Source organism: Anopheles marshallii, chromosome 2 (assembly GCF_943734725.1).
Source record: "Anopheles marshallii chromosome 2, idAnoMarsDA_429_01, whole genome shotgun sequence".
NCBI classification, from domain to species: domain Eukaryota; kingdom Metazoa; phylum Arthropoda; class Insecta; order Diptera; family Culicidae; genus Anopheles; species Anopheles marshallii.
In genome coordinates this window covers 26,551,933-26,576,531 of record NC_071326.1, presented here as the reverse complement: position 1 = coordinate 26,576,531, position 24,599 = coordinate 26,551,933, and the positions used below count along the sequence as shown (strand labels likewise).

The window sequence follows — 24,599 nt, the reverse complement described above, 5'->3', positions numbered from 1 at the left end:
CTGTAGAGTGACCGGTTTGTAGGAACGATGGAAGCTTTGGTAGAGAATGCGGCGGCCCCGCCTTCCCGCTTCTACTGTCACTCGTGCGCTATCGAAATCGATCGTGTCTCATCGGTAAGAGCTAAGGGTCTGTCTAGGTAATGTGTATGGTCAACGGCAATCATGCAATTTTCTTGCTCTATGTACCGCAGGAATTCACTTGCCCACACTGTCTGGAAGGATTCATTGAAGAGCTTCCGGCAGCGGAACGAAGCGGAGCTGCTGGATCAGCAGTGGGACAGGATATAGAACAACCGTCACATGATTACGACAATCCACAGTTTAGCAATGAGGCAAGCAAAAGTGCTGTTTGTATATCGTCATATATTTGTAACGTTCTCTTGTTCTTTCCCCCTACCAACAGGCAATGAGGTTAGCCGGAGAAATCTTTACAACCTCTATTTTTTCGCCGTTCTTTCGCCGCATTGACGGCCAGGATGGGGAATCGGCGAGTGGAACTGGTGCGGGAAATGGTGAACACGCTCTGTTTACCGTAGACGACATTCCTATGGACGGTAGTAGTGGTCCATCGTCTGGTGTTCCGCTCACATCGGGAACAGGTGGTGCCGATATGGGCGAAGGCGCAGCAAGTAGCAGTAGTGCGGGTAGTGGTGATACTCGTCCATCTATGCGTTACACCGGTAGACGGGGCAGTCGTAGACGAGGGGTTCAAAACATAAACCACGTAGATCAAATACTGCGCGAAATTCTGATATCGGTGTCGGGCGGTGCTTCTGGTGCCGGTGCCAGCGGCCCGATGTTCTTCATGGGCAACCCGGGAGACTACGCTTGGGGGCGCGAGGGCATCGACACCATCGTTACACAGCTGCTCAACCAAATGGACAATACGGGTCCGCCACCGCTGGAAAAGGAGCGAATCGCGCAGATACCGACCGTCACCATCAACGAGGAACAGGTGGAAAAGAAGCTACAGTGTTCGGTTTGCTTTGAAGATTTTGTTGTTGGTGAATCGGTCCGAAAGTTACCTTGTTTGGTAAGACGCAACGCCCAAAACCTCCACAACCGTACCCGGTGATAATTGTTGCAGTAATCACACTTTGGTTTCTCTGTCTTTGCAGCACGTTTATCACGATCCATGCATCATTCCGTGGCTGGAACTACACGGTACGTGCCCTATATGTCGAAATAGCCTCACGCCGGAAGATTCACACGGTGGCGCGCAATCACAGTCGCAGGATAGTGCCCAATCGCACAGTGATAGTTCGCAGCCACACCAGCAAGCATCGCAGCCACAGTCCGACTCGGGACGGCAGAATTCCAACTTTCTCACCTTCACAATACGTATGCCATCCAAAACCCAACATCCAATGTCGTCGATCCAGCAGCGTACCGTACGCAGCGGATAAGTTCTTCACACAACCATTCATAGATGATCTGCTTCCTACCCTTTCAGGGCCCGCGATGACGAACCTGCTGTTCGAGATGGCGCAACCACTGGCGGCCACTGCATCATCCGTATCATCTAGTCTACCACCAGCAGCTTCCGGCAGTGGTGCCAATTCCGGTGCTGGTACCGGAACCACCACCAACGGTGATGTATCTACCACCAACCGCAACAATACCGGCACGGGCGGTGCATCAACCAGTGGTGGCGCAAACGGTTCGCAAACGAGCAACAGCCAGCGGGACGAAGACGGTACCATTGATTACACGCTAGAGTTAGATTAACCAAAAAGTCCTCGCCGCAAACACAGCATACATACACACAAACAGACACGCACCCACGCGCCCACGCGCATATTCTTTCCCGAAGGGATCTCTTGCTTTAGGAATGAGTTTCCGTGTGGTAAGGGAGTGTTACTTAAACTTTGCTGCCGAGAGGTCTGATCTGGGTAACGAGACATATTTGGTGCTCACCGGGAACTGCAGCATAAATTTCTTTCAGTTCCTTCTGTTTGGGTGAAAGCGGAGAATTAATATCTACATAGCCATTTTACCGACCTCAACATTCAATTCTACCATGGTCTAGAATTATGCACAATATCTGTTGAAATAACCGTTTGAGGAAGTGTTCGAAAAACTTATCGGAATGGAATAATTGAAAGCAGCATAGGATAGTCCAGCCTCAACGTTTACCTGTACCCGACACACGCGGGATCGACTGTCCTCAAAGGTCAAGGGAAGATATAAATGGTACCCCTCCGAGGTTATAGTACCAGCAGGCAAAGAGATCAGAATCATGTTGATATTTGATTGTGACCTCCGGCAACGTAACCAAAATAGTTATTATAAGTTCTCTTTAGAATTGTTGCATTGGTATGTTTGCTTGCGTGTTGTGTTCCAATTTGTGCACTTTAAGTTGTCATGGGTGGCTGAACCACACGGGTGTTAGTGGGCCAACAAGGCCGTCAAGAGAATCATGTCGCTAGAATTGGTTATTATTAATATCGCACGGGACTTGGGAGATGAGTGGGTTTTATTTAACCTAAGTGCTTGATCGAGCCATGATTTCTTAATATTATTAATGTCACTCTTCCCTCTCTGGACGTCTTGTGGGCTTGAAGGTTCGCGTGTCGGGCGACATAAGTGTACAGTTTCTTGGCTTCGATTCTGTCCACTGTCCAGCTCTCATTGTTGCGCCGCACTTCTTGCTGACCTGTAGACGTTTGCCGTTTGCGGTGGCGGTAATCTGTCCTTCGTCGGTTTTTCAACTATCAGGCTGTTTTTTCGATCCCTGGATCTCTAGTCCCACTACCTCCATATAGACACAGCACGTCGAAGGAGACTATCGTGTCCCCGACGATCCCGTCAGCCTAAATGTCATGTGTAAAGTCTCTCTGAACAATAAATTGGAGATAGGACCTCCGTCCTCCGTGGCAGGAACGGCCTGGTAACGGAGATACGAATCAGACACTGACCCTCGTGATATAGTGTGGTCTGCTCCGGTTTCGTGGTGCTGGAATGCCCACTTGCACACCCACAGTACGTGAGGCTCCTGAGGTACGAGACTGCCCATTCTGTAAGGACGGCGGGACCATTCTTTCCGCTGTTGTCCAGAATAATGCTCACAAAATCAACCGAGATTGGCTACATGTAGGTCCTTAATTGTGCTCACAGAGTGCAGTAAATGGACCTTTGTCTTAACTCTTATCTTACCTCTATGTTTGTAAGGAACACCAACTGACTGATAGGGGTCTTGATGATGAGCAACAAAACCAGTAGAACCGGAAACCCGTGTTGTCAGTTCCCTTTTCTATCGTTTTATCTCTTCTCCGCATCATGTTTAGCGTTATCGTTTTTATCAATTATCTAACTTTACTTAGCGGTTGCCAGTTAATGTGCTTATTGAGTGAAAAGACAAGGCAGTAAAGCGAATGTGCGTTTCGCTGCTACTAATAAAGCGCAGAATAAAGCTAGGAACGATCTTTCCTTCGTACGGCTAGTAAAACAGCAATTGATCGTCTTAAACAAAATAGAGCCCAACGGCTACAATCGGGGCGAGTCTTTGGAAAGCAATCCGGTGAGACACCGGAACGGTTGTGTGCAACCGTGCGCTGTGGGAGGAGAAAGATCTCGTGTGTGGTTGTGCGCGTGTGTGTGCTGTGTGTTAGTAGGTTTGTGTGTTTAAGAAGAAAAGCAAACAGGCTTAGTTACCCCCTGCGGAACAGGTATCAAACGGTAACAAGCAAGCAATGCGCTGCCGCTTTATCGCTAGTTGCGTCACAATTCATTCCTGTGATTTGGCTTCTCTTCTGCCATTCGTACTCGAAATGGCAGTGCGTGTTTTGGATGAGCGAACAGCTACGGATGTGTACAGCAGGATACGTATTCAGGAGCAAGGAATAAAATAATAAGTAAAGGGAGGAAACGGCAGAACAAAACAAACAAACAGATCGCTTTGCAAAAGCACAATACGAAGGACTGAACGGTTGAGGTGGAAGGGGGTTGTGGAATAGGCGAAGTTCGAAAAGGGGGACTTCAATTATTGTTTCCTATTAGCGCAGTGTCCTCTTTTCGGTTGTAAACGTAATAAACGCACGGTTAGTTTCGAAATGGAGCCAAATCGCCATATTAACAGTAAACTACAATAGAAACCACAATCCAGCTACAAGGAAACAACATTCAATACAATGTCGAATAGAACGATGAGTCGTGCGGAATGGCAACTACAGCGGGTGAAACGTTTTCTAGACAAAGTAAAGCTTTAGTTCTGTCTGCGACTAAACTCGATTGGCACAAAACATCTTTGGTATATAAATTTATCAAACGAAAAACGGGATATGAATATGTAATGCATTTCCAAGTTACGACCATTGGGCGAGAATGCTCCAACCCCTAATTTCGCCATCTCCCATATCTGACCATGCTGTGCTTATCGTTTTGTACAGAATAATTCCCCATTCTGGCAAATGTAACAACACGGACTTTGGATTATACAGTAGCAAAAACACCCAAATGCTCTAGTGAACGATTTTAATTTTCTATTCTCTGCCCCTGCATAGTAATGTGGACGAATTGAAAGGGTTTAGGTTTGTCCCTCCTGTACGGGGACCTACGACATTCAAATACGGTTAACTCAGTCATAATAAATGGCCTCTGATACGGATACAGCGCGCTCGTTCGATTGGGCAGCGTTTTTTTGAGGGGTCTCCATCGCTCTAAAGAAAGACAACAGCAGATTGCATGGTGTTAATTAGACAGCTCTTATAACGATAATTTCACATTTAAGTAACACTACATTGATATGATTATGAATTATTATTATTATTATTATTGATGCGTTGATAATAAAGAAGAGAAGGAAAACAAAAGTGTTTTTGTCGCTACGATTGTTACCTATCACAAAGTGCTGCTTTCCAATCATTGAATTCCCTATGCTGTTGGCAAATTATTATTTAAATGAGTAGAGATATTTTTCCTTCATCTTTATTCCATCATTCAAGTTCTCGAGGTCGAGAAAATTGAAGAACCAAAGGTAGAAGAATAATAACACACAACAAAGGAGGCCGGAAAGATTGGAATTGCTGATGCAAATTAATATTACTTCATCCCCGGATGCAATGTAGTATTTTGTCACAACCGATAGGGATTTCAACGCATGAAAAGAAATAATGTTCTAGAATTAGAATTTTTTTAGAACACCCATCAGGAGACCCGCAACAAAAAAACAACCTGATTTCTCATACATTTCATCTCTAGAAAGTCCTAGCCCGGACCTAATGCTCGTGTGTCCGGAAGTTTTCCGGACAAACAATGTTAAGCTCCGGACACGTTTGGTAGATTTTGCTGTTTTGGCAAAGGTACCGGTAACCTTGAGTTCAAACTGTGAGATTGGACGTGTATGGGTGAAGTACGCATTATAGATTATCCATCATTTTTATGACTCGTACCTAGAGTGATCGCTTAAGATCAACTACTTTTTTCTTTCACAAATCACGGACAATATTGTACAAGAACCTGTTTTTTTAAATGAATATTTTATATTACGACGTGCTACATCATACGCGATCGCAGGATGTGCTCCTCAAAGGATAAGTAATCATATATGTATGAGAATTCCCCTGTGATCGTCAGCATCGTTACTGATCGTACTTGTTAGGCAAACAATGGTAATAGAAAGACGAACCAGGATGAAGGTGACGTTATACGAAGGGACATAATGAAAGAACGATGCGTGCGTGTGCGATAGATGTTTGGTTGTGTGTTAAATGTTAAGCATTGACAAAAAAATGCAGCAGGCCATAGACCTGGAACGTGTAAGGTTGTATAGTACGGGGCGTTTAAGATCAAGCAAAACACCGCCAACTGACCGCGCGCAGCGTAGATCCGCATCGCTCAATACTAAAAAAGGCTTGGTGAAGGAAATTAAGCGCGTGGAACGTTAGAGTGGCCACGAAACAACTCACGGCCACCGTTTACTCTCCTCCCATGCCGGCGGCAGCAGCAGCTGGCGACGGACCGGTGCCATCGTCACTCTTCTTCTTCGATCCGGACACAATGTCATCGATGCGCAGCAAAAGAATTGCCGTCTCAACGGCCGTCTTGTACACCTGCAACTTCACCGACAATGGTTCCCAGATGTTTTTCTCCTTCATGTCCACCAGCTGACCAGTTTCACCATCAATGCCCCAAGTGCAAGGGCCTTCCGTGGCCGGGTGTGATGCATGTTTCGCTCGCAGTGCAGTCAGTGTGCGGATCGTGTTAGCACCACAGTTTTGGGTTAGTGTCCGGGGGATGATTTCCAGCGCCTGAGCAACGGCTCGGTACGGTCCCTGGATCTGTTTGTTGGTCAGTGCCTGCGAGACGGCCATCTCGACTGCACCACCACCGGGCAGCAGTTTCGGTTCGAGCATCAGGTTGCGTGCGACGTGCAGCGCATCTTGCAGATTGCGTTCTGTCTCGTTCAGCACGTCCTTGGACGCACCACGGAGCAAAATCGTGCATGCCTTTGGATCCTCACACTTCGTCACGAAACAGAAGTACTCGTCGCCCATCTTCTTGATCTCGAACAATCCGGCCCCAGTGCCGACGTCCTTCTCCGTCAACTCTTCCGTACGGTTCACGATCGTAGCACCGCAGGCACGGGCCAGCCGATTGTTGTCCGTTTTGCGCAGTCGCCGAATAGCCGTAATGCCCGCCTTCATCAGGAAGTGTTGTGCCAGGTCGGAAACTCCCTTCTCCGTGAACACTACATCCGGCTTCACGGCAATAATCTCCTCGCAAAGACGGAACACGTGTTCCTCCTCGATCTGTAGCAGCTTCGTAAAGTCCTGATCGCCCACAATTTCCACATTCGTCTGGCTTTCACCCTTCTTGTACTCGAGCGGACAGTCCAACAGAACGATACGCGGGTTCTCGATGTACCGACGCATCTTCGGATGCGTCACATCCTTGTTCAGCATGATTCCACGCAGCACGCACGAATCATCAATCGATCCGCCCGGGATTTTCTCTACCTTGGCGTATTTTTTGATGTCAATCTCCGTGCGACCGTTCTCCGTCAGTGTCACCGTCTCGACCGCATCCAGGGCAATGCGCACCGCCAAATCCGACCAGCGTCCGACGAACTTTGTGCCAACGCAAGACTTTACCACCTCCGACAGCCGCTTCTTGTCGGTGCGGTCCAGCTCAATGCTGACCTCATCCTGCAGGATGCGCACCATGTCCTCGAGCGCCTCCCGGTACGCTCGAATGATGACCGTCGGGTGGATCTGCTGCTGAAGGAACTGTTCGGCCACTGACAGCATTTCACCTGCCAACACAATCACGGACGTGGTACCGTCGCCAACTTCCTCATCCTGCGTGCGAGCGATTTCGATCATGCTCTTGGCCGCCGGATGTTGCACGGTGATTTCACGCAGGATAGCATTGCCATCGTTTGTCATCACGATGCCTCCCATCGGGTCCATCAGCATTTTCATCATTGCTTGTGGGCCCAGGCATGTGCGGATGAGGTCAGCTATGGTCTACGGAAGGATACCAAAAACACCCACACACACACAATTAATACAAACTCGTGGTTAAACCCATGTGTGCACCTCAGCATACGGCAAGTACACACACACGCATCCACACACACACACACACACAGTGACTCACTTTGCCGGCATTGATGTTCTCCAACTGCACCTTTCGGCCGCTCTCTCGCTTCGTATTTTTGCCTGTAATGGTACCAATAATCATTTTCTAGACCGTTCACAGGATAAACGGCGCATTTTACTTACTGAGAATCAAAATTGGCTGTTGTGGGGCGTACATTTTGGGCTGATGGAAATTTGCCGTACAGGAATCACGTTATTTCCACAAAATGAAATGCTGCTACAAAGAGAACAACGAAACAAATGTCAAACGGGACCATGTTTTAACGAAACTGTCCAAATTGTTGTTTTTTGACGAAACTGTGCTTTGACAGCATCACCCAGTCACCAAATCAAGCAATGTTCCATATTTTTCTGGATTGCACCTTTTTTAAGCACACCACTATAAGTTAACAGTTTTTAAAAAATATAAAATTACATTATATTCCTTTCGGTAGGTCCATACTTTGTAAAACACCGATTTTAACACAAAAGAAACGAGTTTTCGGGAGGAAACGAGTTGTGCTAAAATATGACAGTACTAAAATGTGAAGTTCAATTTCCCCCCAAAAACGGTCAAGTGACAATTCAAATCTGTTTTGAGGCGCTTCAAATCCACGATTGGACGACTTTTGCCGTGGCTTGCTGTTGTGCTGTAAAATTTATATTTTACCCCAGCCTTTTGCTGTTTTTGATTTGTGAAATACTGTGCTTTCGCTCGCAACCGAACAATAGACAACAGCTTACCCAAGTGTGGTTGCCGAAAGAGATGCACCAAGTTGAATCACAGTAAACAAGAACACACAGTATCGTCGCATCTAGAACTTACGGCACGCAATATGAATAGTCAGCTGTTGGCGGATCAGCAATTGGCCAAGCTGTATTTTGTTCAGCGCGCAGCATACACTTCGATCGAAGATGCTTCCGAAGATATGAAAATGGCTTACTCGGTAAGGGATTGACGCCAAGCAGCAAGTTTGCTGCTGGAACTGGTTCGAGCTTACTACTACGTCTTCCTTTTATAGACCGCCCGGGAGCACAACGACAACGACGAGCTGCAGGGATGGATCACCGAGGACGAGTGCCTCAAGATGGATGAACAAACACTCACCAAGCGGCACGTGTTTGTGTTTGAAAAGTTCACCGGCACCGCATTCGAACATGCGCGTAAATCGCCCTCGACCGTTATCGGGCCACGGTGTCTCATCAGCTGCTTCATGGACAATGAAACGATTCCGCTCGGCGTACATCCAGTGTATACGACAGCGATGCGAAATCTAACCGTGTGCAGCTCGGGGTTAAAGGCGAAGGAAAAGACCCTCGTCAGCCAGCTGGTGTGCCATATGGGCGGGTACTATCTGGACGTGTTGAATGCCAGCTGTACGCACCTTGTGTCCTCCACGGTCAAGTCTGTCAAGTATGAGAAGGCGGCCGAATGCAAACTGCCCATAATGCACCCGGACTGGGTGAGTGCGGTATGGGAAGAAAGTCAGCGGCGCGATCTTCACGCGACGGAACCCAACATCATCGGGCAGTACCGTTTGCCTGTGTTCTACGCACTAACGATCACCTCGACCGGTCTGACCGCTGCGAAAAAGAACGAAATCAAAGCGTTAATCGAATCAAACGGAGGAAACTACGTGGGCTCGTTCAAGTCAGAAACAACGGACATACTGATTCTGGAGAAAACGGGCACCGAGTCCGCGAAGTTTCGAGGCGCCGTACGATGCAATAAGGAATGTCTCACACCCGAATGGGTTGTGGACAGCGCTGCCAGCGGATACGTACTACCGGTTCGAGAGTATGAAGTGAAAAGCTTGAAAGCCTCTACACCTACGAAAAGGGACGAACCGGCCGTTGGTTCCGGTAACGTGGGCATTCGCATGTCCGGTGGTCAATTCAATCCCGATTGTACCCAATTATCGGAGATTTCACATGCCAACTTTTCCTCGCGAAATGAAACCATTAATGAAAGTATCATTAGCGCGGGAGATGGAAATCTTCCCGGCGGAACGGTCGTTGCTCGTCTCTGTGGAGCTCAAAGGTACCGGGAGGTACTTGCCCGAATGACGGTACAGCAGGCCAAGAACGCCGGACATGTGCTGGACGGTTGCAGCGTTTTTCTGAGCGGTTTCACCGGGGATGAAAAGGAGAAACTGAACAAAATCCTTAACTCGGTCGGTGCCGTACGGTACGATGAGATATCGAACGCCATTAGCCACGTGATTGTCGGTGAGCAACACGTGTCCGAGCTGGCAAAGTTCCGTGACTCTACGGCCCATCTGCTCACGGTCGAATGGTTAGCGAAATCGATCGAGCTACGCCAACTGGCCCCGGAAGACGCGAACGAATATGCGTTCCAACCGTCCGGAAAAGGGATTGTGGATCGTGCACCGGAACCGCCGTCACCGTCGAGCAAGAAAAATCTCCAGCGCATGAATAGTAGCGTTTTTAAGCGACCGGATGTACCAAAATTTCGACTCGAAGATGCAACACCTCCACCTCCAGGACCTAGTAAAGCATCGCCGGCACAACCGAAACCACCGAGCGAAGTGGACTCCATTATGCTGCAGTACATGGAGAAAAATATGGCCGAAAGACTGCCGGTATCTTCAGGCACGGCGGTGGAACCGAAACCATCGGCAGGTCCTGGCTCCATAACTAGCGGCGTGAGCCAGATGGATTCGGAGCTGGAATCGCAGTTTTCGGAATTTATGCTGGGCAAGACACTGTTCGTGTTTGGCTTTTCGGAAGAGGACGCCGTGCAGATACTGTCCGATTGTAAGGAATGCGGTGGAACAATTGTTGACGAAAGCTATACCGATGAGGTCGACTATATCGTACTGCCAACGACGTGCTTCGGTACGCCGAACTTTGCCGTGCGCGGACGGCACATTGTAAACTGCATTTGGCTTGAAACTTCGATACAGAATGGTCAGTTCTGCCCGATGGAGTATTACTATGAGCCCATCATTTACATCGAAAATGATCCCACTCCGCTGAAAGGTGAAACGGTCGTTATAAGCTCGTACTCCGGATCGGAACGAGATTTTCTATTCGAGATGGGCAAGATACTAGGTGCCTGCGTGCAGGAACGGTTAGTGCGGAAGGCGGCCCCGTTGTTGGTGTGCAAGGAAGCGAGCGGTGCCAAGTACAATGCCGCCATTCAATGGGACTTGACGGTGGTACGTGCGGAATGGCTGAGGGAGTGCTTTCGGTTGAAAAGTCGTGTAGCGGAAAATGCATACCTGGTCGGGGATGCGATCTGTTCCGCCAAGAACATTCCGGTAGGAGCAGTTGGTGGATGTCTACCTACGACGTCCACCGATGATGTAGATATTGATTCAGTACGTGAAGAAGCACACGCACCACCCAGAATGGACGAGGTAAAGGATGAAGAACCCTCCATGCTTCCGCAGGCCTCATCAACGATGAAACCACTGGCTAAGCCGACGAAAGTTGGTGACTTTCAGTACATCACCAGGCAACAAGCGCGCGACGAAACGGAACTGCAGTACGGGTTTAAGCGTCTTACCACGCCACAGCTTAGAAAAATGACCAACAACGAACGAATGGTGTACTCGCAGGAGATGGATCAGTACGAGGATCTGATTAAGGCTGAGCGTGCCCAAAGGAAACCGTTCGATCCGAACGAAGGAACCATTGTACCGGGGGCGATGGAATCTCCTGCTGGGGATGTGTTGCGGACACGGCGTTTCACCGCCATAAGCGAGGAGGAGGGCAGAGGATCGTCCGCCTCACGATCGCCAATTACTCCGGTAGCGGCCGGTGGTTCGAGAGCGAGCAGTACTAACATTACACCGGTTGGTGGTGAGTACGAAGCAATGAGCGTAACGCAGCGTGTGATGGAATTTGACACACCGATCCGCACCACACTCTACAAGGTGCTGAAGGATGCGGAAGAAGCGGATAGCAAAATCACGCCCCGAACGCGACGCGTGAAGGAACTGCTGGCTACACCGCAAGCTGGCCCTGGGACGGGGATGGGTGATGGGCGCATTCGTACGCCAACGTTGCCGGAATGCATGACGAAACCGGTGACGCCGTATGGCTTCCGACCGGATGCTAGTCCCGACAATCATGCGTATCACAAGCGTAAGCTACAGCACTGGGATCGCTACTACAAATCGTCCACCAGTTCTACGGCAGAAGGAGCACCGGGTCCATCGGATCCGGCTCCGGTTGAAACGGCATCGCAAAAAGCACGCCGATTAAGCACACCGATCAGCGAGATCAAGCGTCGATTCTACGTGGAAAAGTTTGGCGATGAGTACGCGAATCATATACAATCGAAGTGCACCACTGTACCGCGCCGGATGCAAGACTTGAACCGTTCCGGAGAAGAATCTGACCCGGAGGAAGAAATTGCCAGCACGGCTCCACAACCACGGGAGAAAGAACGTTCTCCTGCCGTTGTTGCGCGTAGCGTTCCGGCGGGTAGATCACACCATTCGGCTAACTCATCGTCCACTTCCCTCTCGAGAGGATCACTCGAACGGAGCAACACTAGTGCCGAAAAGCGTTCGCGCTCCGAACTGGAGGAGCAGGACGGGGAGGACAATTTGGACAAAAGCGATGAAAATTACGGCAGTCCTGTGGGTGTGCCGCACGATTCCGAACAGCAGCAACCAACCACGAAGAAGAAACGTTTGCTGAATGAGGGCCAGGGTGAAGAAAAGGTTCAGCGGTTTAGTAATGTAATTGCGGCCGCTAAAGAATCGGCAAAGAAAAAGGGAAAGTTTCATCCGCAGCCCGATACGGAAATTCCGCCAGACAACTACACCGAGATGGATTGTGATTCGGGTGGGTAGATATGCAGTAAGATTGTAGCGGCGTTTTTTTTAACACTGTATGTCCCGTATGTCGCACGTGTATGCGTTGGGATGTTTATTGTTTTATAGAAATTCATATAGGCGGTGTGGGGTGGCGTGAGCGTGACATTGAAAATATTCAAGCGAATGAAGGGACGAAAACACCCAAGGCGAAACTGGGCGATACGAGTCAGGATAAGAGCATCGGGCAGGAAAGTCCGGCTAAGCGTGCCCAGCCAAACGGTATGACGTACCGCGGTACACCGGTGTTTGCCATCTCGGGCGTACCGGAGAACGTGCGGTTAGAGTTGGCGAGAAAGATCGAGCATCTTAAAGGACAGCTGGCATCCGATCCCAACCGGTACGATCCGAACTGTACGCACATCCTGTGCGGCAAACCGAACCGGGGTGAAAAGATGCTGTCCGGTATAGCGGCTGGCAAGTGGTTACTCTCTACCAAGTATCTGGACGATAGTTTTGAAGCTGGCTACTTTTTGGATGTAAGCCAGTTTTACCACACACACACATTTGGCATTTGTAATCGTGCATTTTCTCCAACCCTTTTTACTTCGCAGGAGGAGAGCTACGAATGGGGCAATCCGAAAGCTGTTGGCAAGCTGGCGGCACTAGTTTCGGCGGGCGATATGGAAACGGCCGCGGCAGGATACACGTGGCGCAAGCGCATTGCCAAAGATGTGGGCAAACATGAGGGAGCATTCACCGGGTACCGTGTGCTGCTGGTCGTACCGAAGAAAGAGCAGTTCGAACGCCTGCTACAGTCCGGTGGTGGAAATGTGCTGGATGTGGATCCACCGTTCATCAAATCGGAATGTGCCATGTCGGCGACGCACTGTTTCGTGGACCGTAAGATGAAACTGTCCAGCGAAGATCATCGAGCACTGGCGGAGGCCGGCATTGCGGTACTTTCCATCATGTACCTGAACGCGTACCTTACGTCTGCTAGTCTGCCCGATCCCGTCACCTTTCAGATTCCGTTGTAATAACACTGATTTCTCCTTTTCGGTTCCGATCCGTTGTGTAAGTGTTGTTTCATAATGTTAATTACAGCCTGGTATTTCATGTAAACTATATCAAACTACATGCTTAGTATGCTTCTATTGTGAAAGCTGGTTATCTTCGAAAACTTCGGTAATAAATCGATAGGGTGAACAATTTTTGTTTATTTAATTGTTCCGAGATCCGAGATCTTATTTTCAAACAGATAATCATTAATCATGCTGCGGTGGTTATTTTGGGGAAGAAAGTGGGACAGTCAGCGGCTTCATGTTACGGAGTGGCTAGCTTTCTTTTCTGTATTCCGAATGAACCACGACCTTGCTGAGCAATTGGACGGAGCAGACATCTTATCGGTGGTGAAATTTGAAAGGATACGATGGAAAGAGCACGCGATGAGGATGCCGGAATCATGCTCTACCAGCAGAGTGCTTATCCGCGACCCATTCGGCACGTGGCGTAGTGGAGCGCCGCGAGTTTGTTGGTTAAATCAAGTGGAACTAAACCTGCCGGAGATTCGATGCAGTCGAAGATGAAAAGTGCAACCCTGGATACCCAGGATTCCTAGATACGGATTGCTGTCCACTAGCCATATCAGCACGACGTGCTCAACTGTGAGCGAGCTGTGGGAACACGGATCTATCGGTGTATCGGCGAAAAAGCAGTCGTAGTTCGGAGAACATTGTAATGTTTACAGTAGGACAATAGTACAAACTGAATTACAGAGACCTAACATATTGGATATATTTGTGGAAGATAAGGCACACTTTACACTCTCGCTTTAAGGAGACATATCCCGCCTTGACACTAGGTGCCATCTCTTGCGCGCTAAAGTCGCATGGAATGCATTAAATGCAATGTTTCGTCTCTGCTAGAACTCAATGTCGAGCATTTCGGGTTTGAATCTTACACGCTAGATAAATGCAAATCTGGTTTTCCGCCAAGCATTACGGGACAGGGTTCGCAAAGGACTACATACGGAAGACACCGAAACGCGTTTCGCCAACAGGTTGATTCAGAGCCGCCTGCAGACTAAGCCCCAGTACGCGACGCGTGTCGACCGGATCGATGATGCCATCGTCCCACAAACGGGCCGTGCTGTAGTACGGTGAACCTTCCGCTTCGAACTGCTGCACGATCGGTGCCTTAATCCGGTTCCCAATCTCCTCCGTCCATTCACGACCCGTTCTACGGTACTGCTCCTCGGTGATCTGCGCCAACACACCGGCCGCTTGCGAACCACCCATCACCGAAATGCGACTGTTTGGCCACATGTACAGGAATCGGGGTGAATACGCACGTCCGCACATGCCATAATTACCGGCCCCGTACGACCCACCTATGATGAGCGTCAACTTTGGAACATTGGCACAGGCGACAGCCGTCACCATCTTGGCACCGTTCTTTGCGATACCACCGGCTTCCGCATCGCGTCCCACCATGAACCCGGTAATGTTCTGCAAAAAGAGCAACGGAATGCGCTTCTGGGCACAGAGCTGGATGAAGTGCGCTCCCTTGAGGGCACTTTCGGAAAACAGAACACCATTGTTGCCCACGATACCGACCAGTTGTCCATATAGTCGGGCATACCCACATACGATCGTTTCACCGTAGAACTTCTTGAACTCGGTAAACCGACTTCCGTCGACAATGCGTGCGATCACCTCCCGGACGTCAAACGTTTTGGTCAGGTTCGATCCAACGATGCCGTACAAATCGGACGCCGGATAACGCGGTGGTTCCGGTTCCGCGCCAAAGGTAAGCCCTTCCCGTTCCATCATTGTTCTGGTACTGCTACCGGCAAGCTCGTCGTAGTTCGCACTTCCCGGACGGTTCAAGTTCTTTACCACCTGACGTGCAAGGTATAGAGCATGCTCATCATCCACCGCGTAATGATCGGTTACACCGGACGTACGACAGTGTAGATCCGCTCCGCCTAGATCTTCCGCCGAAACTACCTCGCCGGTGGCAGCCTTAACGAGTGGAGGACCTGCAAGGAAGATCGTGCCCTGCTTTTTCACGATGATACTTTCGTCGGCCATCGCTGGCACGTAGGCACCACCGGCCGTGCAGCTACCCATAACGACAGCGATCTGTGGGATACCGCGAGCCGACATATTGGCCTGATTGTAAAAAATCCTTCCGAAGTGCATTTTGTCCGGGAAAACGTCGGCCTGACGGGGCAGGTTTGCGCCACCCGAATCTACCAGATAAATACACGGAAGATTATTCTCCTGGGCGATTTCTTGCGCTCGCAAGTGCTTTTTCACCGTGACCGGATAGTAAGTGCCACCCTTCACAGTGGCATCGTTTGCCACGATCACACACTCCACACCCTGCACTCTGCCGATACCGGTTACGATGCCGGCCGAGTTGACGACATCCTTGCCGTACATCTCGTGTGCGGCCAGTGTCGAAAGCTCGAGAAATGGAGAGCCAGGATCGACGAGGCGGTTTATCCGATCGCGCGCCAGCAGCTTTCCCTTCGACGTGTGTCTTTTGATTGCTTCCGGTCCTCCGCCCCCAAGCACATCTTCGGTGACACGTTTCAGGTTACTGACCAAATCGCTCATTTGTCCATAGTTTTCCTATAAGAATGGTTTGAATTTTTTTCGTTTAGGGCGAATCATGAGTTCAATAAATGTTGGCGACCACGCGTTACCTTGAATTCTGCTGACTGGCGATTCACCTCCGTCGCCAGCACATTCGCTTCGGAAACGTGCACGGATCGGTAGTGTTGCGGACCGAGCACTTTGACCACCGTTCCATGATGGGCCAATGTGCGGGAAAAAAGAATCCGTGCCTTTGATAACATTCTAATTTCCAATGCGTCTGCGCCACAGCTTGCGAACAGGCGAGGATCGAAAGAGAGATGGGGTTAGGAACAAACGGCCCGATTTGCGAAAGTAAAAGTATTATGTAAACATGCGCGATTAGATTAGATCGTAATGTTTACAAAATCGGCTGTCAAACGTAAGACGTTAGGTCAGGGGGCCTGCACACGTCTGCAACAAAAGCGATGGTGACATTGTGTTCACACGAGAGATATTTAACAATACGGCGCATACATGCAGATTGTTGTTTATTTGCCGGAAGAACGGCCGTGCCGTATATCTTATGAACAATCATTAATATGAAGTATTGCAACAAGTTATTGTATTCCTAATGGGTTTGAAGAAATTTCCTTGTTTGGTTGGTGAAACACGGTGAAGCATACGTCAAACCGTGCAATTAGACGGTGACAATTTTCTCGGAGACTTTCTCCGAGACTTTTTGAATTGGCTCAATCCAGCAAAAAAAGTACGTTTCTCCGAGACATTTCTTTCTTGTCGCCGGCGCACAATTTTGATTGCAACCCAACGGGCAAGCTTTCATGCGTTTCTCTACGTTTCACCCACTTGCAACCCTCGTTGGCCTATACTTTTTCGTATCGACACATGCCATCTCTGTTTTTTTGTTCGTCAAGCATGTTCTTGTCTCGCTCTTTACGGGCTTTACAAAAGTTCAGCCCCGTCCGGGTTGTGTATGTACACGTCGAGCTCATGGAATATCCATGTGTGTGTAAAACATCGGTTTGACAGAACCGGCTTTCTTTGGTAGCCACACTTTTTTTGTTTTCGAAGTGGAAAGGTTTCTTGTGAGTAATAGAAGAAAAATTGGTGTATTAAACTAGTAAAAATTATGCAGGCGGCATCCAATCGACAGAGCCAACTACCTGTAAGTGACTGTAAAGTTAAGTCACGGAAAATGTGGACTCTTGGTATGTGGATGGAAGCACTTGTTTATATGCAGGGATAGATTTGGGCATAATACTTCAAATACTTAATCTTCTCATAATTTATTAAATATATTTTACACAAAAAATATCAAGTAGCTAAAAAAAACAAACATTATTACATATAAACAAGTGCTTCAAAATCAAACCAATCTTTAACAAGTTGAAGTATCAACTATCTAACTGCTTTTATTATGAATAACTTCTGTTACTTTCTTTTTTTGTTATTAGTAATAAGTAAGTTGCGTAAGAAGTAAGTAGTGTACCATTCCCATATAGCAGTATGCAGTTCCCGCGTGTTTGCTACGTCAGTATACGGTATATAAGAACATACGTACTCACGTGTACACTTGTACATGGACTATATGCAATTGATTATTCCTAAGTGTACTAGGTTCCTCTGTTTTAGTAAAATGCACTATTTTAGTAACTGTATACTGTTTTACTATTCCCCCATATACTAGGTTTGTACTATTTTAGTAAAAAAAAATTTTTAGAAAATAGAAATAATACTTAATTGCCAATCAGGCTGCCCGATAATAGTCCCGATAACATCCTTATCGGGCTGCCCGATAATAGCCCCGATAACATTCTTATCGGGCTGCCCGATATTAGTCCCGATAACATCCTTATCGGGCAGCCCCCAACTGCCCGATAATAGCCCCGATAACATTCTTATCGGGCTGCCCGATAATAGCACCGATAACATTGTTATCGGGCTGCCCCCCACTGCCCGATAATAGTCCCGATAACATCCTTATCGGGCTGCCCGATAATAGCCCCGATAACATTCTTATCGGGCTGCCCGATAATAGTCCCGATAACATCCTTATCGGGCTGCCCGATAATAGCCCCGATAACATTCTTATCGGGCTGACCGATATTAGTCCCGATAACATCCTTATCGGGCTGCCCGATAATAGCCCCGATAACATTCTTATTGGGCTGCCCGATATTAGTCCCGATAACATCCTTATCGGGCAGCCCCCCACTGCCCGATAATAGCCCCGATAACATCCTTATTGGGCAGTGGGGGGCTGCCCCGATAACCCCGATAACATTCTTATCGGACTGCCCGATATTAGTCCCGATAACATCCTTATCGGGCTGCCCGATAATAGCCCCGATAACCCGACAATAATGCCCGATAAGGATGCTAAAGGGGGAAATTAGTATACGGTTACTAAATAAGTATACTAAATTAGTACTAAAATAGTATACTAAATTAGTATATTGAAATACTAAAATAGTATACTAAAATAGTATACGGTTACTAAAATAGTATACTAAAATAGTATACGGTTACTAAAATAGTACACGTTTAACAGTTTACGCTTACTATCAAGGTACATGGTTACTAAAATAGTACAAATCTAGTGAACGAAACAATTTAAAAATAGTACACAGTTGTTAAAATAGTGCATGTATACTAAAACAGAGACAGGGGTAGATCACGGTCTAAGCCAGTTTTTTTGTATGCGTTTTGACGTTTCCAGGCTTATCCGCTTACAGCTCGCCATACAAATGGCAAGCCAAGTTAAGCCTAGGAAAGAAGGATTAGATTGGTTTCTCAATGAGAGTACCCAAGTACCCAAAACCCAAACTCGACAAATGTCAAAACAAAGAATTTTGCTAGCTGGCCTGAGCCAGGTTAGGCCAAGTTTCCCGTGTGCAAAAAAGGTAAACAAATTTTTTTTAACGAAAAGAACTGAAAAAGGATTTTTTTGATAATCAGACTTGTATATTATTTCAAATACATTGAAATTAAAATTAAATTACTAAACTTAAATCGATGTTTCTCAAATTTTAGTTTCACAAAAATGATCCCTTGTGTCATTCTTTATGTCAAAATGCTATGTCCTTTACGAATCTGTACAGAATGATACAGCCCGGTACCTGGATTATTTGACAGATACAGGCTTAAAGCTTAAGCTTTCTAACTTTTGGGATGATCTACCCCACAGCCAGATAACATTCTTATCGGGCTGCCCGATAATAGCCCCGATAACATTCTTATCGGGCTGCCCGATAATAGCCCCGATAACATTCTTATTGGGCTGCCCGATATTAGTCCCGATAACATCCTTATTGGGCAGCCCCCCACTGCCCGATAATAGCCCCGATAACATCCTTATCGGGCTGCCCGATAATAGTCCCGATAACATTCTTATCGGGCTGCCCGATAATAGCCCCGATAACATTCTTATCGGGCTGCCCGATAATAGTCCCGATAACATTCTTATCGGGCTGCCCGATAATAGTCCCGATAACATCCTTATCGGGCTGCCCGATAATAGTCCCGATAACAGCTTTATGGGGCTGCCCGATAATAGCCCCGATAACATTGTTATCGGGCTGCCCCCCACTGCCCGATAATAGCCCCGATAACATCCTTATCGGGCAGCCCCCCACTGCCCGATATTAGTCCCGATAACATCCTTATCGGGCTGCCCGATAATAGCCCCGATAACCCGACAATAATGCCCGATAAGGATGCTAAAGGGGGAAATTAGTATACGGTTACTAAAATAGTATATGGTTACTAAAATAGTATACTAATATAGTATACTAAAATAGTATACTGTTTCTAAAATAGTATACTAAAATAGTATGTGGTTACTAAAATAGTACACGATTACTAAAATAGTATACGCTTACTATCAAGGTACATGGTTACTAAAATAGTACAAACCTAGTGAACGAAGCAATTTAAAATAATACACAGTTGTTAAAATAGTGCATGTATACTAAAACAGAGAAACCCCGATAACATCCTTATCGGGCTGCCCGATAATAGTCCCGATAACATTCTTATCGGGCTGCCCGATAATAGTCCCGATCACATCCTTATCGGGCTGCCCGATAATAGCCCCGATAACATTCTTATCGGGCTGCCCGATATTAGTCCCGATAACATTCTTATCGGGCTGCCCGATAACAGTCCCGATAACATCCTTATTGGGCAGCCCGATAATAATCCCGATAACATCCTTATCGGGCAGCCCGATAATAGCCCCGATAACATTCTTATTGGGCTGCCCGATAATAGTCCCGATAACATCCTTATCGGGCAGCCCGATAATAGTCCCAATAACAGCCTTATCGGGCTGCTCAATAATAGTTGTAATAACAGTTTTAATAACTTAGTGTACGGGGGATTACTAAATTAGTATACGGTTACAGAAAAAAGTATACTGATATTGAATTAGTACTAACCTGGTATAGTGGGAATACTATATTAGCATACGGTTACTAAAATAGCATACGGTTTCTAATATTGTGCATGGTTACTAAAATAGTACAAACCTAGCATACGAGGAAATATTCAAATAGTATACAGTTTTTAAAATGGTACATGTATACTAAAACAGAGAAACTTAGTGCACTTGGGAATTATTGCATTCATTTTCTTGTTGTTTTAATATGTCCTCTAAATTTTGTTGTGATAGATGGATTTCGTTATTTTCTGGAGTTTTTTCTGTGATGATTTTGTTTTCTGTTTTGTTTATGTAATTGTCTTTGTTTTCAATGTTCTTTGCTGCATAATTTTTTTTTCTTGAATTATTCTGTGTAGTTGAAGGTTTGTTTTGTATCATTATTTTTTTGTGTATGAATAATTTATGCTTTCTGATTGGTTAGTTTTTTCTTTATTGTTTTGTGATTTTGTTTTTTGTGCGTACGATATTTGAGGGTTTATTTGTGTTCTGGGAATATTAGGGCATTGAATTTTCCTAATTCTTCTGGCTTCTCCATACGTTAGCTTATTCATCGTTTTTTTTTTTGTATTTCGATTTCATCAATCGGATACAAACCGAAATCGATAATCTTTGTCACATTTGTGGAGTGGAGTGTTATCACTGCTGAACCCTTGTTTATTATTTTGTCCTCCACTTTTCTTTTTAATGTTGTCACTTCAATCACTATCCGCCATTAGTCTCTCTTTTATTTCTTCTTCGCTCATGAACTCGATGTCGGGGCACCTAATAACCCTTTTACATGTGTTCAATGTTGGGTATTCATATACTTTGATTTTGAGTTCATTTGGCCCTCTTCCGATTTTTTTAGGTATATCAAATTGTGTACAATTTTTTTTGCTTGTTCACTCTCACTAACAGCTTTCCCCCTCTCTCTCTCGTGATTTGGGGTATATTTTCCCCCACGACTGTGTCAATTGTTCAACCAAATCTATCAACAAAAATCTCTCCTCTTCCGAATTTTGTCCCCCGAAGCAATGTAACACTGATCCTTTTTTTACTTTTCTTTTTGGTTCTCCCACAACATTTCCTTGTGTTTCTGTCACCAGTTCATTGTAATTGTTACGGCCAACTGAAATTTGAACTGACATTAGACTTGACAGTTGTGTTTGTTAGCTGGGTATTTGGGAACGGTCAATAGGAGAGTGTAGGAGAGCTCAGTGGGAAATAGACAGAGCAAGGCAGCGGCAGCTAGGCTCCTGGAACTGGACTAATTTTTGAATTTCATAATATTTTTCCTCGTTTCTGTCATCATATGTTTATACATATTAGTGGCAAAATAAATTGCAAGAATTCCCAAATCCGTTATGCAACAGTAATAGTTGTAGAGGGGTATTCCCCCTTCCGGGGTCGTTGACCGCCATCGTAAAAATAATCTATTTTTTGTGTCCTTTTTCACTTTCCTATGCAAAAAAATTCTTCCCTTCAATTACAATTCACTTCCACGTGTTGCCATCTTTTTTATTTCGATTGTTCCCCAAAAAACGGTTCACTCAAATGAGATGCGTGTTCCTTCTACGGTGTCCAACTGTCAAGTGAAAATCAAACGCTTCGCCGAAGCGTTCGTCCCATTTTGACAGCTGTCCATTCTGCTGCTGTCATTTTCGTCTGCGATCACGTTTACCAAGGCGAGGACTTTTTTCCTTAACTTTCGGGATAAAATATTCTGGTTAGGTTGTGTATTAACGTTCGTTTCAGTGTAGTATCTTTTCATTCCCTTCCAAAATGGTAAGTATTTCGTTTTGTTGTGCGTTGGAACGTTTCATGAACGAAATAGTACATGAAATTGCTACCATTTGTTTACCGGCTTGTAGGCCGAACATGCTTTTACCCACAAGCTTTTCTCTTACACGGCGATTTGTTGCATTTGGGATACTGTACCAAGCAATTAATGCACAAAGCATAAGCTTATTTATGCTATTTAACGTTTGTAGAATACAATAAATGTTCTGTGGGGACTCTTTTCGTAGTTTATTACTTGCGAACATTGCCCTAGCAAACCTTCGGCCGTACGCACACACACACACACTCATATATATATATTTATATATATATACACATACAGATACTCGAAGACGTGCTCCATGATTCACCACCGGCTCCTTTGGTTCTTTCTTGCAGCAACCGCAAATCATTCTGCTCAAGGAAGGAACAGACACTTCTCAGGGAAAACCTCAGCTCGTCTCGAACATCAATGCCTGCCAATCGATTGTCGATGCTGTACGGACGACACTGGGTCCCCGTGGCATGGATAAGCTGATCGTGGACAGCAAGGGAAAGGCCACAATCTCCAACGATGGTGCGACGATCATGAAGTTGCTGGATATTGTACACCCGGCGGCGAAAACGCTAGTCGATATTGCTAAATCGCAAGATGCCGAGGTTGGCGATGGTACCACGAGTGTGGTGTTACTGGCCGGAGAATTTCTCAAACAATTGAAACCCTTCGTGGAGGAAGGTGTGCATCCGCGTATCATTATCAAAGCCGTTCGCAAGGCCCTGAATCTTTGCGTCACGCAGATCAACGAGCTGGCGTTCAAGATCGAGAAGCACGACAACGAGAAGCACCGAGCGCTGCTGGAGAAATGTGCGGCGACTGCCCTCAACTCGAAGCTCATCCACCAGCAGAAGGAATTCTTCTCGAAGATGGTGGTCGATTCGGTTACAACACTGGATGCGTTGCTTCCGCTAAACATGATCGGTATCAAGAAGGTGACCGGTGGCGCTCTGGAAGATTCTATGCTTGTGGAAGGGGTGGCCTTCAAGAAGACTTTCGCATACGCCGGCTTCGAGATGCAGCCCAAGAGTTACGATAATGTGAAAATTGCGCTGCTAAACATTGAGCTGGAGCTGAAGGCGGAGCGAGATAACGCAGAAGTGCGTGTCGACAATGTGGCCGAGTACCAGAAGGTGGTGGATGCGGAGTGGCAAATACTGTACGATAAGATGGCCAAAATTCATCAATCTGGTGCTCAGGTCGTGCTGTCGAAGCTGCCCATCGGTGATGTAGCGACACAGTATTTCGCCGACCGGGACATGTTCTGTGCCGGTCGTGTACCGGACGAGGATCTGAAGCGCACGCAAAAGGCTTGCGGTGGTGCTGTCATGACAACGGTGCAGGACATCAGCGATAAGGTGCTGGGCAGATGCGCTCACTTTGAAGAGCGCCAGATTGGAAGCGAACGTTTTAACCTTTTCCAGGGCTGCCCGAATGCCAAGACGTGCACGATCATACTGCGTGGTGGTGCCGAACAGTTCCTGGAAGAAACGGAGCGTTCGCTACACGATGCAATTATGATCGTTCGCCGTACAATTCGGAATGATTCGGTAGTGGCAGGTGAGTGTCCACGGTAATCCGTGGTAATGGGAAGTCTCGGTTTTTGGCTTGATTTTAATGTAATATTTGGTTATAGGTGGTGGTGCAATTGAGATGGAACTTTCTAAAATGCTACGCAACCATTCACGCACAATCGCCGGCAAGGAACAGCTGCTGATCGGTGCTATGGCCAAGGCGTTGGAAGTTATCCCGCGCCAGCTGTGCGATAATGCGGGCTTCGATGCCACCAACATTCTTAACAAATTGCGCCAGAAACACGCACAAGGTACGCGTTGGAGTGATAATGATAATCAATTTGCTCTATTTCAACTTACCTTACCTAATTTTGCCACAGGTTGTCAATGGTACGGTGTGGACATTATGAAGGAACATATTGCGGACAACTTTGAAGCGTTCGTTTGGGAACCTTCCGTCATCAAGATTAATGCACTGACGGCTGCCTGCGAGGCTACTTGCATGATTCTGTCGGTGGACGAAACGATCAAAAGCCCTAGAGCGGGTGGGGATCAACCAGTGCAGCCTCCGATGGGCCGTGGCATGGGACGTCCGTTTTAAGCTTGTTCCTGGTTCACTCTTCTTACTTTAGTTTTGCTCACGCTTTTCACTTTCATTTCTCATGTTCAACCAAATAACGTTTATCACTTTTGTGCACACTTCAGACATAGAAAGGGGCACACACATCTGCACTACTCACGTCCGGTCACATTCGTTTCCGATGAAGCACGCATTTGGCGTAACTTTAAGTTCACCCCGTAACTAACATGCATGGGAAGCGAAACGAACGGATCAAAATGCCTTTTCTAATGCATC

General features: G+C 46.9%; 5 protein-coding genes across 5 annotated transcripts; 3 read left to right on the top strand and 2 right to left on the bottom strand.

Moving 5' to 3' along the window:
• Positions 1 to 27: 27 nt before the first annotated feature.
• Positions 28 to 1,728, top strand: LOC128707749 (E3 ubiquitin-protein ligase Iruka). Its single transcript, XM_053802708.1, has 5 exons — positions 28 to 114; positions 192 to 332; positions 404 to 1,033; positions 1,119 to 1,341; positions 1,430 to 1,728. The coding sequence occupies exons 1-5, from the start codon at positions 28 to 30 to the stop codon at positions 1,726 to 1,728; spliced, it is 1,380 nt and encodes a 459-aa protein (XP_053658683.1).
• A 4,187-nt stretch (positions 1,729 to 5,915) lies between these two features.
• Positions 5,916 to 7,758, bottom strand: LOC128710396 (T-complex protein 1 subunit gamma). The gene is made up of 3 exons (XM_053805450.1): positions 7,725 to 7,758; positions 7,600 to 7,661; positions 5,916 to 7,466 (listed from the first exon to the last, which is right to left on the bottom strand). The coding sequence occupies exons 1-3, from the start codon at positions 7,756 to 7,758 to the stop codon at positions 5,916 to 5,918; spliced, it is 1,647 nt and encodes a 548-aa protein (XP_053661425.1).
• A 658-nt stretch (positions 7,759 to 8,416) lies between these two features.
• LOC128710395 (DNA topoisomerase 2-binding protein 1-A) lies at positions 8,417 to 13,410 on the top strand. The gene is made up of 4 exons (XM_053805448.1): positions 8,417 to 8,527; positions 8,603 to 12,401; positions 12,500 to 12,909; positions 12,985 to 13,410. The coding sequence occupies exons 1-4, from the start codon at positions 8,417 to 8,419 to the stop codon at positions 13,408 to 13,410; spliced, it is 4,746 nt and encodes a 1,581-aa protein (XP_053661423.1).
• A 984-nt stretch (positions 13,411 to 14,394) lies between these two features.
• Positions 14,395 to 16,238, bottom strand: LOC128707813 (probable methylcrotonoyl-CoA carboxylase beta chain, mitochondrial). Its single transcript, XM_053802771.1, has 2 exons — positions 16,086 to 16,238; positions 14,395 to 16,011 (listed from the first exon to the last, which is right to left on the bottom strand). The coding sequence occupies exons 1-2, from the start codon at positions 16,236 to 16,238 to the stop codon at positions 14,395 to 14,397; spliced, it is 1,770 nt and encodes a 589-aa protein (XP_053658746.1).
• Positions 16,239 to 17,104: 866 nt separating this feature from the next.
• On the top strand, positions 17,105 to 24,344 carry LOC128717702 (T-complex protein 1 subunit eta). The gene is made up of 4 exons (XM_053811463.1): positions 17,105 to 17,140; positions 22,574 to 23,789; positions 23,866 to 24,054; positions 24,124 to 24,344. The coding sequence occupies exons 1-4, from the start codon at positions 17,105 to 17,107 to the stop codon at positions 24,342 to 24,344; spliced, it is 1,662 nt and encodes a 553-aa protein (XP_053667438.1).
• Positions 24,345 to 24,599: the final 255 nt, after the last annotated feature.

Excerpts from the sequence above, each read along its gene's own strand:
- LOC128707749 (XM_053802708.1), top strand. The coding sequence starts at position 28 with ATGGAAGCTTTGGTAGAGAATGCGGCGGCCCCGCCTTCCCGCTTCTAC. Across the intron at positions 115-191 it reads AAATCGATCGTGTCTCATCG|GAATTCACTTGCCCACACTG; the intron begins GTAAGAGCTAAG and ends TATGTACCGCAG. Across the intron at positions 1,342-1,429 it reads CTTTCTCACCTTCACAATAC|ATGATCTGCTTCCTACCCTT; the intron begins GTATGCCATCCA and ends AACCATTCATAG.
- LOC128710396 (XM_053805450.1), bottom strand. The coding sequence starts at position 7,758 with ATGTACGCCCCACAACAGCCAATTTTGATTCTCA. Across the intron at positions 7,662-7,724 it reads ACAGCCAATTTTGATTCTCA|GCAAAAATACGAAGCGAGAG; the intron begins GTAAGTAAAATG and ends GTACCATTACAG. Across the intron at positions 7,467-7,599 it reads AGAACATCAATGCCGGCAAA|ACCATAGCTGACCTCATCCG; the intron begins GTGAGTCACTGT and ends ATCCTTCCGTAG.
- LOC128710395 (XM_053805448.1), top strand. The coding sequence starts at position 8,417 with ATGAATAGTCAGCTGTTGGCGGATCAGCAATTGGCCAAGCTGTATTTT. Across the intron at positions 12,402-12,499 it reads CGAGATGGATTGTGATTCGG|AAATTCATATAGGCGGTGTG; the intron begins GTGGGTAGATAT and ends ATTGTTTTATAG. Across the intron at positions 12,910-12,984 it reads AAGCTGGCTACTTTTTGGAT|GAGGAGAGCTACGAATGGGG; the intron begins GTAAGCCAGTTT and ends TTTACTTCGCAG.
- LOC128707813 (XM_053802771.1), bottom strand. The coding sequence starts at position 16,238 with ATGTTATCAAAGGCACGGATTCTTTTTTCCCGCACATTGGCCCATCAT. Across the intron at positions 16,012-16,085 it reads GCCAGTCAGCAGAATTCAAG|GAAAACTATGGACAAATGAG; the intron begins GTAACGCGTGGT and ends CCATTCTTATAG.
- LOC128717702 (XM_053811463.1), top strand. The coding sequence starts at position 17,105 with ATGCAGGCGGCATCCAATCGACAGAGCCAACTACCT. Across the intron at positions 17,141-22,573 it reads ATCGACAGAGCCAACTACCT|CAACCGCAAATCATTCTGCT; the intron begins GTAAGTGACTGT and ends TCTTTCTTGCAG. Across the intron at positions 23,790-23,865 it reads GAATGATTCGGTAGTGGCAG|GTGGTGGTGCAATTGAGATG; the intron begins GTGAGTGTCCAC and ends ATTTGGTTATAG.